The sequence below is a fragment of the Notothenia rossii genome (genome assembly GCF_949606895.1).
Source record: "Notothenia rossii genome assembly, chromosome: 8".
Classification (NCBI taxonomy): Eukaryota; Metazoa; Chordata; class Actinopteri; order Perciformes; family Nototheniidae; genus Notothenia; species Notothenia rossii.
Window position 1 is genome coordinate 8,607,321 of NC_136906.1, and position 13,834 is coordinate 8,621,154.

The 13,834-nt window shown below is 40.0% G+C and overlaps 1 protein-coding gene across 2 annotated transcripts in view; it reads right to left on the bottom strand.

Moving 5' to 3' along the window:
- LOC307014590 (protein kinase C beta type-like) overlaps window positions 1–13,834 on the bottom strand; it is a 104,258-nt gene that overhangs the window by 46,401 nt on the left and 44,023 nt on the right. For both annotated transcript variants that reach the window (XM_079642587.1, XM_079642586.1), the window contains exons 4-7: window positions 12,906–13,017; window positions 12,308–12,436; window positions 2,688–2,844; window positions 782–916 (exon numbers count right to left, since the gene is read on the bottom strand). In XM_079642587.1, the coding sequence (XP_079498713.1) occupies window positions 782–916; window positions 2,688–2,844; window positions 12,308–12,436; window positions 12,906–13,017 (533 nt within the window). The remainder of the gene's footprint in view (window positions 1–781; window positions 917–2,687; window positions 2,845–12,307; window positions 12,437–12,905; window positions 13,018–13,834) is intronic.

Below are 13,834 nucleotides of genomic sequence, written 5' to 3' on the forward strand. Positions count from 1 at the left end.
AGTGTGTCATAAGCTTGACTCTTTATATGATTTGAAATCCTTTCCATAGTAGGGATGCCAGCGATTATTCGAATATTCGTTACAGTCTCCATAATCGAATTATTTATTTTTTAAAATTCGATTTTATTTATATATTTTTTTATTATTATGTATATATTTTTTTCCTGACTTGGTTTCAACCAAAATATAGATGGCGAATAATCGATTAATATTCGCCAGGGGTGTCCGATTTTCTAATTTGATCACTGTCAGTTTCTGGCATCCCTATTCCATAGAGGCCAATAACAAAGAAACACGGGAGCCTCATCTGTTCATGTGACTCTTTCCTACAGTTCAGTATGACTTCTCGTGAGGCTTTGGAGCTTCACTTAGACGGAGTACTAGAACACACTCACTTGCATGGATTCTCTTTACTCTCAATATCAAGTTTTTAATGGCATCCCTCCACCTCCACCTCAACGCTGGCATCTCATTAAAAACCCTGACAGCGCGGCGTCAGCAGAACGAGAGGAGGAGAGGGAGATAGGGAGAGATAGAGTCTGAGTGAGAGAGGGAGAGATAAAGAAGCAGAGATAAAGAGACAGGGTAGAGACGTGTTGGCACTGAGTTTCACCAGAATAAAAAAGAAAGAGCTCCAACTAAAGTATTTCTCCAACAGTGCAGTAATGAACAAGGTCACCTTCACTCTCCCTCCTCCTCTACCTGAGCTGTTTCCCTGCCTCTCATCTCTCCACACCCCCCCCCCCCCCTCCTCCCCCATCTGTCCATCCTTTCATCTCACCATCCATCCACTCCTTGTTTCTGGAGCTCCGAGATGCCGAATGACAGCGATCCCATGAAGTCGTTGCGGCTAGTCAGGTCCCAGTCCCAGATCTCCACCGACAGACGGCGGTCCTTATCGTACTCCTTCAGGTGGCTGCGGGAGAGACAAGGACAATCAACAGTTGGAGGAAGGCTGAGAGTAAGGGGTTTCTTATATATATTTGTTGTGTTTAATCATTAGAATTTCAACAGTCAAAGGATAAGGATGTAAAAAACAACAGAACAAAAAAAGAGTAGAAGCAGTGGCCACAGCTTTGTGCATTTACAAAATTGTACGATACAATACTATCAAAAGGATAGGATAGGATTCAATATAATATATTGCATCACAGCATCACAGCAGCACGCAGGGACACATACTATACAGAAAGAGACATTTAAAGGGGACCTATCATGCATAATGCACTTTTGTACGTCTTCTATATGAATATGTGTCCCCGGTGTTCCAGGGAACTCACCAAGTGTCAGAAAACACAACCCTCTCTATTTTCCTCCATACCCAAATCTCTTAACAAGGGGCTGCAACGGATCTGATAAAGACTGATCCAGATTTGAACACTTCTATGACGTCACAGAAGTGGCGCTACGGCTATTGGGCCAACTCCACCAATCAGGAGGAGACAGCCACGGACATTGCCGTTCCAAAGCGCTGGAGACGCTGAAGTACATATGCCAGGCCTGTAGATGGTGCTGTTCTCACAGAATCAGCCCATGCAAAGACAGTGTTAAATTGAGCAGCATGAGGAATTGCTAAAATGCATGATCTGTTTGGTATTTTGAAAAATAAAAAGTATAAATATGCCTTATATAGGTATGGTCCTACACTATATTATTCAAATATAGCTTGATAGGTCCACTTTAAGATAATATTACAATGACTAAAGACATGTGTAAAAGACTCTCTAACCTACAGTACATTTGACTTGGGATTTAACCCTAAATGTATTTCATTTGAGGATTGACTGCAGCACAAAGACTGCTTCAGTCTAGCCTTATTTAATGGTAGGTTTCTGTATCTTCGATATGATGGTAACAACTCATAATCACTTGAAAACATTAGAGCAGTCTTGAATTCATCTTTCCCGTTATAACAATGCCCCTGAAATGTGCCTACTGTAGCATAATTCCTGTGGTAATCAGATTCCTCGCTTTCCCAAATACAAGAAATAAAGTAGTAGGTGTCTGTGGTAAGGGCGGTGGTGGAGAAGTCGATAGGGAGTTGGCTTGGCAACTGGAAGTTCACCAGTTCAAGTCCCGGCAAGACCAAGTGCTACCGATGTGTCCCTGAGCAAGGCACCGTTCCCTACACTGCTCTCCGGGCGCCGTTCAAAATGGCAGCACACTGCTCCTAACACTTGGATGGGTCAAATGCAGAGAAACAATTTCCCCACGAGGGATTAATAAAAGTCCATCTTATCTTAAGTTGAGCCTCTGTGTAACATTCAGGCTGCAAACTGTCTTATATATTTTCTTTTACTTTATTGCATAGGTGCAAAAAAAACCACCTTTCAAATGGAACATCTGCACCCACATGCCATGAAAATGCAAATCCCAGTCTCCCTCCATGCAAACTGAGATGAAGCTGATTAAGAATGTAATTGGAGCCAAGTGCAGGAAACCACCCCAAAAGCAAGGTTTTATGATTATAATATGCCAGATGTTTTTATCTGAGCGCCAGCGGTTACACATGCTTGGAAATAAGACGAGCATAATGTGATGCTTTTAAAAAAAAAAAACTGAGAGAGATGGAAGAGAGGAAACTGAGATTAAATTATTAAAGGAAGGAGAGCTGAGAAAAAAGGCAGAGACAGACAGACGGATAAATAAAATAAGAAAGCAGCAAACATGGTGTTATGAAGCCTTACAATTTAAAGGTCTCATTCCAGGTGGGGTTCAGGCAGCACTTTATGGTCTTGGTCTTCTGTTTACTCTCGCTGCGGGGGTCTGGGATCAGTTTAAGCTTCACGTAGGGGTCTGACAGCCCGTTGGGGTCCATAGGAACCAGATTCCTGCCCTCTTTGACTGGAGGCAAGACAACAGGATATACAGAGGGGTGGGGAGATAAGAAAAGGGAGGGAAAAGGTGAGAGGAGACATTTGGATTAAAACAAAAAGGAATCTCAGACCATCAATTGGATTTTACATACAGTAAGCAAGAGTTGTTTTGTTTATTTTTGACTTTTTTAAGCATCTTTGAGCTTATTATTATTGTATATATTTCTTTTTTAGAAGCATGGTTTTTCTCGAGCAATGAAAAGGCGTTAAACTCACTGTAAACTCTGATTTTAAATGAGCCAAATTCACTTTTTTTTTATTTATAGATAACCAATTAAACAGTCCCTTCCATTAAAATGAAAAAAGGGGGAAAAAGGGACAAAATCATAATTCTATAACGTTATACTTTTAGACTGGGATGAACATAAACACCAGAAAAAGGTATTCATTGCTTGTGTAACCGAAAATAAAGACCACCTTCAAAGTAATTAAAATAATAAAACATAACATTTTAAAACATTTCCCAACATTATTTCTGTAGACGTCATTTACCGTACACTTTTTCTTTTTTTTCAGGGAACACTTAACCTTATATACACATTGCTACCTTTCCAGACCTCATACTCTGAAACTTGTTGACAACAATACTTGATATGCAGGACTCTCCCCTCCATTTAGAAAGACCAATTTTCTTAAAAGGTTTAAGGGAAGTAATATTACGATTAATCCTCAGTCGCATGTCTTTTTTATTTTCCACTCTCTTGCATGAATGGAAACAGCAGGCGCGTTCAAATGTGTTCATATGACCTTAAAAAATAGAGCCATTAAAGTAGGATATATTTCATTTATTTAGATTCCAATAGTAATTTATCAAAATTAATTTCAAACCATATTAAGGAGGTTGGCAGGTGTTCATTTCAGGCCTTGCGTGTTGGATGTGCATTTTAAGAGTGGTTCTTTTTTAAACCTCCGTCTTATACCAACTAATTAAATTAGGCATGGTAAACTCACACACATACAGTACACACAAACACAATAACCCCAAGAGTTGTATTTGGGGTTAAAGCTTTAAGGTTGCCACATCTGTCTGTAATGACCATGTAGTAAAAAGGAAGGTTGCCAGTCCCAACACTAATCCTTCTTTAGAGGCCGTCTGTTATTGGGCTGTAATCGTATTCCAGTGGCGTAAAATCCCCCAAGATTGTGTGTGTGAATTTGTGTGTGTGCAATTATTGTTGCTGGTCAAATTGGGGGTCACATCCAATTACCAGAAGCAGGGGTGGCGGTGGCGGTGACACACACACACACACACACACACACACACACACACACACACACACACACACACACACACACACACACACACACACACACACACACACACACACACACACACACACACACACACACACACACACACACACACACACACACACACACACACACACACACACACACACACACACACACACACACACACACACACACACACACACACACACACACACACACACACACACACACACAGTACTTAGCTAATGTAGCTCAATCGTTGTGTTCTGGGGAACATGATGGAAACGGTCTAAGGGGGAATAGTCCCATCCTGTCAAAAATGAAGAACTAAGAACAGTCTTGTGTCAGTTTTTCCTTCCTTGAATACTCAAATCTGGCCTCTTGTAAGTAGAAGTTTGACTCCTAGTAAAAAACCAACTCAGCGGTTCAAGTTGGGGCCTCGTCTCCACACACCAGCTCCCCGTCAAAGGGGTGACATTAATTATTCGTAACCTTTTAAGAACTCAGCCTAGTGCCCAAAGATCCCTATCTACAAACGTGGAAACCTAAAACTACGTCTCTTGGTATCGTGATTTACTGGGTCAGTTACACTTAGAATATGGTCACACAAAATGGAAAACAAATGTGCATTTTAGCACTTTGTTTTGGAGTTTACACTTCTTACAAACTATCAAAGACGTTTATATATGAAGCAACATGGACTGTCTGACATATTACTATTTATTGGACGATTTGAATAATTGTAGGTCCTTGGTGGGATCCCATTGGGCTGTGTCCATACTTCAAGCTAATTGGCTAGCACCAGGGTCTTACTACTGTACTTCAGATGCCAAATGATCGGTATCAGCTCTGATCCTGTGCGGCTGCCAATGTGAGTTGCCTGGCACCATTTTTTGTCATCCAGTGTCATCATACTACTTCTGTCTATTTCTGGACAATTTCAAATGTTTCGCAGATTGTTTGTTGAAGATAATTTGAGATATTTGAGTTTGGTTAGGGTTTTGCTGCACTAGACCCGTTTATTAAGCATCTTCTCAAGTAATCTGGAAACATTTAGGTGTAAGAGTGAAAGTAGACAAGACTACAAGTGGACTTAATTTCAGAGATGACAAAGAAGGATGGCTTAACATAGAGGAAATGGACTTTAATACATGATAGGGGGAACTGTCACATAATACTACTCCATATTACTATATAATACTTCAACACAATGCAGGTCCTTTTTGTATGGTCACCGCAGAAGCATTGCACCTGAGTTCCCATGCAAGTGATACGTATCCGACTGCTTCCACCAACATGATGTTGAGATATAGGTACAAAAAGAAGTTTTGCAAAACATGTTTTTTTTACAATTGAGATGCAGAGCTGTCAAAGCGAGATCCTTTCAAACCATGACTGAAGGGGATAGCTCGCGGTGTGAGAAAAGAATCTTCAAGAAGTCAGAGAAATGGAGTTTCATGCCGGCAAAGCGCCATGATACGCTAAACTCAGAGAGGTTAACCACAGCATGTGCCCAACGGCCAGCATTAAACCCTCAGCGGAGCGGGTCAATAAATATTAGATGATGCCTGTTAAAGTGACCATCAAATGCTGGTTGAGGTGAGCTATAAAGAGGGTAGCATGCCAAATGGTCTCAAAGGACACTTACAGTAAATACAAGAGGGTGTGTGTTAGAGTGAGTGAGAGAATGATTCTACTTGTGCATGTACATGTGTGTGTAATCTGCATGTGACGAAAGAAAATCTTGCTCTTATACATATGTGCTAATTGCAGAGAGCATGTGTGGGTAAAGATGTGTGTGTGTATGCGGGAGATAATGCATGTATTTGAAGCTGCAGGGAGTGAGAGGAGATGAGAGTGCAGTAACAGCAGAATACTGTATGTGCACAGCAGCGTGGGCGTGGGCAGAGCACCTTTTCCCATGTGAAACAGCCTCAGCACAGTCTTAGTGAGAGTCTTCTTTCCAACTGATTCTTGCTTTTCTATGTGCTGCAAGATGTGAGACGATTTGCCAGATTATTCATAGACATTTTGAAATTAAAGTGTTTGTAGGCGCAGTGTGAATCCTGTTGATCTTTTTATCAGAATAAATGCATTAAACTACAGCTGCATCATGGCTTAGAGAGCCTGGTGCTACCATGCTGTAACACGGTGAAGCAATTACTAGCTGGCTTTGAACCATTTGATCGTTTCATTTGAGCGATGAAAAAGTCAAGAATCAAAACCAATATTAGGATCAGAAGCCTTATCGTGAATAATTGGAAGAGCAAACGTGTCTGAGCCTGACATTAGACTTGGATATAGATGTTTGAGTACACTACTCTCACCTTCCTAGCTCGCTTTGAATATAAGGCTTCGGAGTTGAGGTGTGAGATCGGTCGTTCAAACAAAACAAAAAAGGCTTAGGTACACATGAGGCGATCATTTAGGCCAAATTAAGAGTTCAAACCCTTAATGAGGCTACCAAGCAATGACAGCAAGACACTAATGGCGCATTTTTCCACTGCAGCGGTTTAAGCGTGCCGTGCCGGTTTTTGGTTGCGTTTCCACTAGGCGTAGTTCTGGCTAGCTGGTACTTTTTCACAGTTTTCTGGCTCTCCAAAATTGAGAAAAAATGCTCCGACCGTCCACACTCACAACAACGGCCTACATACATAAATAAACCAGCGACTGTATTCACCATGACACAGACAGTCTGTGGTTTGTACTCGTTTAACTTTAGTCTAGTTTCTGAACAGATATGAAGAGCGGTGAGGTCTGAGGGCTAACAGCTGATGTTGGTTTTTGTGTTTCACATTGAAGATGACGTCACGGCTCCGCCTACACTGCGTTACTATAGTTACTACCCCAGTTCCTAAACTGTAATGGAAACGCAGCATAAAGTGAGCCTGGTCTACCAAGGCCTAACCACCGTACTAAGCTGTGCGAGGCCCTGCAGTGGAAATGCGCCATAAGTATTAACAAATGTTTCACTTGAGGACTTTCGGCCGTCTAAACACCTAATGATGGTTATTTTGTATATTTTTAGGGTCTTTTTGGAGGGTTGATATGTTTTATGTAGACATACTGTGCAAATGTTCAGCATCATATTTGTATTTTGTGTCTCTACTGTGACATGTTTAAATGCTTTAATGTTCAAAAAGCTCTTTATTGTTCTCATACTGCCTGTGCTGCAGCACCTCTTTTCACCCTCTGTCTGAAACCAGAGCCCAGTCTGCTCTGATTGGTTAGCTGGCCGGCTCTGTTGTGATTGGTCAACCGCTTAGAGATGTCCCGCCCCTTAGCCTATCACGTACGATGTGTTGGAGCACTAGTTAATAGAAATGCGAGTTTTATAAAGTGATCTCACTATACTTCAGAAGTAACCAAAGGAGTCCATTGAGGCGTAAACTCCCTTAACTTTGGGATGTTAGCCTTTGCAGACCATTTACATGCACACAAACCTACATAACGCACTACAAGGAAGGGAAAACCTCAAACAGCATACAAAAGGCCTCTTTAAACAATAAGTACCCACCCATCTCTATGACAACTGTGTTTCCCACCCTGCCTTTCAGACATCCAGCTATAAAGCCACCAGGCAGAATGTGCAGCACTAAAGGAAGGGGGCACCTTTAAGGCCCCGATCCCACGTCCCACTGCCTGCTCCTTGTCCTTGAGCTCGATGCTGATCCTGCATCTCTATGGGCCGTGTGAGCTTTGATCCCCCAGTGAAAGGGGAGGGATGTGACTTAAAAGTGATCAATACAGTGTCACTTTACAGCCATGTCAATTGCTTTGATTAAATCCATAGTTAGTGCATTCTCCATTTCTCAGCGTGGCAGCCATTTCCACCAGCTCCTGCTACGTTAAGCTGTGGAATAATTCTGAGTGCTTCTAAAATTCATTCTCTGTGGTGGTGTTTTCTTTTTTTTCCTTTTTTAACCTTACTGCAATGTGGGAGTAATCTGCTAGTGGCTCCACACTGACCCCTGTGGACAGAGAAGAGTACTACACCTCCAAATGCCTCCTAGCCTGTCCACTATTACCACACACAAAATGAAGAGGTTTGTATAACAGCTAACTAAAATCAGGAATTTAACACACAATTAATGTTTTGGCACAAAAAAAAAGCTAAATCCTTGCTAGTTGGACAATAATGTTAATGCATTAGGGACAGACTGACAGATATGAATACAATAGATTAAATAAGACTTGACAGTTTCTACTATTCGGCTCAATTTAATTATATTTTCTATTCTGTAGCACTGATTTCCTAGCAGTGTTTGTGTGGTAAGTCTGCTCTCTTATCATTTCTCACAGTAAATCCCAGCTAATGATCAGTATACGAGCGTGGGAACCAGGAAGAGAGAGTAAGAAGGAACATGAGGGATGAACCCCAGCAATAGACCATGAAGGGAAAATGCTTATACATGCAGAAATTAGCACATCCAAAAGTTATCAGAACAGTTTTGTTATTGGTGACTTTGTTTCAATGTTTAATGATGAACCGATTGTGTTTGATTATATATGAAGTGCAATCCCAGAGGTATTAATCATTTCTCTCTTTTGTAGCAGAATTGGAAATCCATTTGTTTTATTTAAAACAGGAAGAAATCGCTTTAACTTTCATAGATCCACAATCAAAGTCAATTGTATTTAGTCAGTAACTCTCTGCCAAAAATTAATCCAATACATTTGGTCAAATTCAAGCCTTAAACATGGCTCCATGTCCCAGGAAATATTTACTGTACTGAGTTATCTAGCGCTTGGGAGAAAATAGTGGGAAATCTGAAGGTGTAGAAAAATGTATGTATACTGCAGAATATTTAACTAATAATCAAATGCAGTCAGATTTTGGAGATGTGAATAACTGTAAAGTGTAAATACTTTTGAAGTTTTTGTCAGCTTAGGGTTACTTTACCAGGTGTTGATGTGAAACCAGCTCATTCACCACCAGAGAACAGATTCTCCTTTTTGTACGTGTCATTGATTAAAGGGAAGGAAATGTCCAGCTAAAAGTGAGTTCTACATCATTTAAGTTTGATGATTTCTGTTTGAGGCACAGCTGTAATTGAGTAGACAGGCACACCGCAAACTTAAATTAAACCTTTGCCGCCACCTGCAGGTAAGACAAGGAACTACAGGTAAAGTAGAAAGTAGGTGGTGACACTGTTCTCATTTATTTATCATATATAAATAAAAAATGAGGCAGGTTAGGAGACTCTCTCGAGGAAAGAAGCTAGCCTGTATTTGACCTATCCCATTAATATAAGACTTGTTCAGGCAATAAATTAAGTGAATATAAATCAATTGACTTGTCGAAAAAATACTTACAACAAATGAATGGATCCGGTCGTATGTTGTTAATTTCTTGGAAATAATTACTTGTTTTATGATGTTTTTAACTGCAAATGATTAGCCACACATAAATAAAGAGGCTTCCAGAAACATCTTTACATCCTAAAATATTAACAGACTATTGGGGAGCAACTGCCTACTTTGAAACAACATTCAACCACCACCACAACAAAAATAATACTGGAAATACTGACGGACAAGCCTTAATAAACCGAAACACAAGAAGAAATTCAAAAGCAAAAACAACTCTAACCACATCATCAAAATCAGTTTTGCCTTCAATAACATTCCTAATGCACAGATGATGACCATCTTTTCCTGAAATCAACAAGTCAACATATCCATCCTATACACCAGGGGAATTCAACTAAAATTCAACGAGGTCCAGTTAGAGAAAGTCTCCCCATGCAAAGGTCCGGAACATCAGAATGTCTAAGTTGCTTTATGAATTAGTGTGATATATATTGAAGTAGCCTGTAGCTTTATCAACGTCTGCATGTAATCAACAACTGACTGCCAATCAAATAAAGAAAGTACAATTCAAACACAACAATAGTTATTGTCAATTAACATTGAACTATACAGATATACAGTAAATACTGTGGATGTGTAATGTTCCTCTCGGGCTGCATTTAAAAATAAAATTGGAGAAAATAAATAAAATAGCTTTTGAAAATATGTGCATCTTAAAAGTGCTTAATTTTAGATAAATAAAATAAAGTGTAGCAGCAGCTTGAGCTTCCCTTTTTCTTTGTTAAACGTTTCACATCATAACAATTGAACAGTTTTAAAGTTTCCCTTTCTGTCCCTCTTACTGTATATTGCAGTCCATCACTCACTTTTTGTTTTAGTTTAAATGAGGTGCTCATTGGTTAGCCTCGGTTAGCCTGCCCTGGAACGATATTTAGTTTTAATTTTTAACGGTGGTGGACTGATCATATCGGGCTCTGAGACTAATTATTTTTTGTGACCTCAGTTCTGACTTGAGAGGGAATGTTTGGTCAAACACTTTGTGTTTTGTCTCATAGTGGCGTTTTGGCACTTTTAATGAGCGCCACGGTCTCTGAACAAATGAGAGACACTGGTTCTGTGCTCCTGTTTGAAAAATGTGTTGCGATGACAATGTTTGTGGTTTGATGGTTGGACACTGTTGAGGTCTCCATATTAGGTTGAGTAATTAAAACGAAAGTATAATATAATCAAATATATTCTTATATAACCCACAATGAAAATGCATTATAGTTTATGTTTTTCTATAATCACAGAATATTCAAAACACAAGGGGTTTGTTAGGGGGCCTATTTTAGTTTATGGGTGTCACTGATAAGAGAGGGGTGACAGTTTCTTCCCTTACAGCGGTGCACAGGGGGGGGGGGGGGGGGGCTCCTGACTTGTTGGAGAAATACTAAGGCCCCAAAAATATGTTTATGCCATAGCCATAGAATATGCCTGGACATGTCCCGTCCTGCACATCAGAGGCCATGCCCGGTTTCCACAAATATGGCGATGGAGGAAGTGTCTTTAGGTTTTTCTGTCCTGTTTTGAGCATAAAAGCACTGGCTGAGAGGGAGCAAACTCGGGAGAGGGGGGTTTTCCTCGGTAAGGTTCTCTCAAACTTGGTAAGTATCTCTCGAATTTCTTTGTGGAATGCTGAGGGAATTTCTTTGTTGAATGTTTAGCAACCAGACACCTGTGAGGAAATTCCTCCGAATTCATGCTGGACTAGGTGTGGATATGAATTGATGTGAATTGATTTGTTGAATGCTGAGTGAATTGTTGAATGAAAGTTTGAAACAGTTAGATCCCACTGACCATTTATGAGGAACTGCCTCTGAATGTTGTCGGACTCTAGGTATGAACTTATGGACTTTAATGTCAAAACTATGAATTAAGGTTCCATATTATAAAATGACCACAGCATGATATGTTTTGTATGATTGTCATATTGTAACGAGAGAAGGTAAAACCCTGTACAAGTGTGGACCAATTTTTCTTCAAATAAACTGATCCCACCCTTTGGATTGGGACAACTTAAAAGAAAGCTTTGCCCTCCTCTCCTGCTTGAAAGGTAAGAAATGCACATCTGCCACAACTCACACTTAGGTAGGACCACATCTCATTACTGATATCAAAAATCCTTCGGGATCGCTTAAACAGATTTAGCGGGTCGTCTGAATTGAAACAGCAGTTCATTGAACCTGGTTCTTCAGAAGTCAATAGAGGTGAGATCTTGCTGACGTTGGTGGGTCTGAGCCAAGCAGTAAACTTACATGGACTCAACAGCTTTTGTTAGGTCAATTAGTAGGTCTGAGTCATTTGCCGGAATAAATTAACAGCCCTCCCGACTCAGACGACACACAGTGTAGTTAAAGCTCATTCATTCTTGAGTAACCACGGTAATAATCATATTTACAGGAAAATGTATTTTGCGCTCCATATGTTCAATTTCTAAGGTCAGGTGGTCGAAAAAGGCCAGCAGTTCTATTAGTCAACATATTTAGTATTTGTAATGATTTACTTTGAAATCAATGTAAGCTTTATGTACTTTTGTACTGATGCATGTATTGAGATTTACTTCTAATCAACATATTAGTAAAGAAGTAGAAATTCTATCTGTTTGCTGAAATTAAACTTGTAACGGACACAGAATAAAAAGAGATGAAGTGTTATCTCATGTAACATCTGTTGCACCCATCCTGTACCTCTGCAGATCTTCCAGTAGAGGGAGGCAGATGACTAGCGTTGCAGAACATGAACACACAGTGGTATCTCATAGCTGTGTGTGTGTGTGTGTGTGTGTGTGTGTGTGTGTGTGTGTGTGTGTGTGTGTGTGTGTGTTAATGGATAGATATACTTACTGGTGACAGTGAGTACGTTGGTCTTGACCTCCGCGGTGATCTGGAGGCGACCTCTCCTCTCGGTGTGGTCTGTCCCACACAGGCTGGGCACATTGGCCACACAGCGCTTATGGATGTTCATCATACAGTCTGGAAAACACACACATCAAAAAAATATTTAATGTTTTTTTTTTGCCATGTGCAGAAAAGCTACAGTGTCAAATCTTAAGTCTGAGGCTCTTCTTCCAGTGGAACATATAATATACTTAAACATAAAAAGATATAAAATAGTGGTGCAAAATGGTGCAAGTAAATTGCATGAATATGAAAACATATATACAGATATAATCAGAAAGTTCAATTACATTCTGTGCATTAGAATACATCCTGTAGTAATTATGTGGAATACACAGATGTAGAAATGAACAGTGTGTTATAACCATATGTGAGTGGTGACAAGCAAGACTACATTATATTTATTTTTTGTATTTGAAAATAATTTAAAAGCAATTACATTTACACTGAGTTGGACATAACCTGAATATGGAATATAAAATGCTGCTGTTTGTTAATGGAAACCTGATCAAATACAGACAGTGAGGTTTGTGTGTGTACGTACGGTCACATCTCATGCCCTGGTGCAGCAGGCCGTACAGCAGAGAGCCACAGTGATCACAGAAGGTCGGGCTGGAGTAGGTATGGATCTTAAACTTATGCTTTGCCCTCGGGTCCTGAGACGAAGGAAAGAAAGTCATACATTAGGAATATAAATCAATAATATCTTTATTTATTCACATTGACTGTATTCCTCTCTCGGCTTCAGACAGAAAGAATCATTTATAATATTAAGCTGTGAAACCTTATTTTGGTCAAATGCAGATGATTTGTGTTTGTTATGTGAATGTGTTGTTACTTTCCAATTGTCTTAAAAGACACATTTACAAAGACTAGAAAGGCAGCTACGTGTGTGTGTGTGTGTGTGTGTGTGTGTGTGTGTGTGTGTGTGTGTGTGTGTGTGTGTGTGTGTGTGTGTGTGTGTGTGTGTGTGTGTGTGTGTGTGTGTGTGTGTGTGTGTGTGCAATAGAGCTCTAAGGATTCAGCCCTAAGATTACTAAGCCCAATGTAATTGAATCCAGATCATAAGTAGAGTAGGTAGACAAGAGTTCACATCAATCTAGCGCATTCTCACACTCAAGGTCACCAGTTCAGGCCTCTTTTTCAATTTAGTGAATCGATTTTTCTTTATTTCAATGCTAATTTTGCACTTTGGATTAATACAAAAATGAAACTACACAGAGGAAAAAACTACTAATTCCTCTTTTCAAACATTTGGTTGTAACCAAGGCGTAACAAAGGCAGGTGCACACACAAGCTATTTCAACCCTGGCTCAGTGGGCAGTTTCAGTGGTTGACACACATACATTAACCCAATACATGTTACTGATGGCCACTGAGGGACTGCTCACACACACACTAGGGCTGCACGATTTTGGGAAAAAGTCTAATTGCGATTTTTCTGACAAATATTGCGATTTGCGATATTTGTTT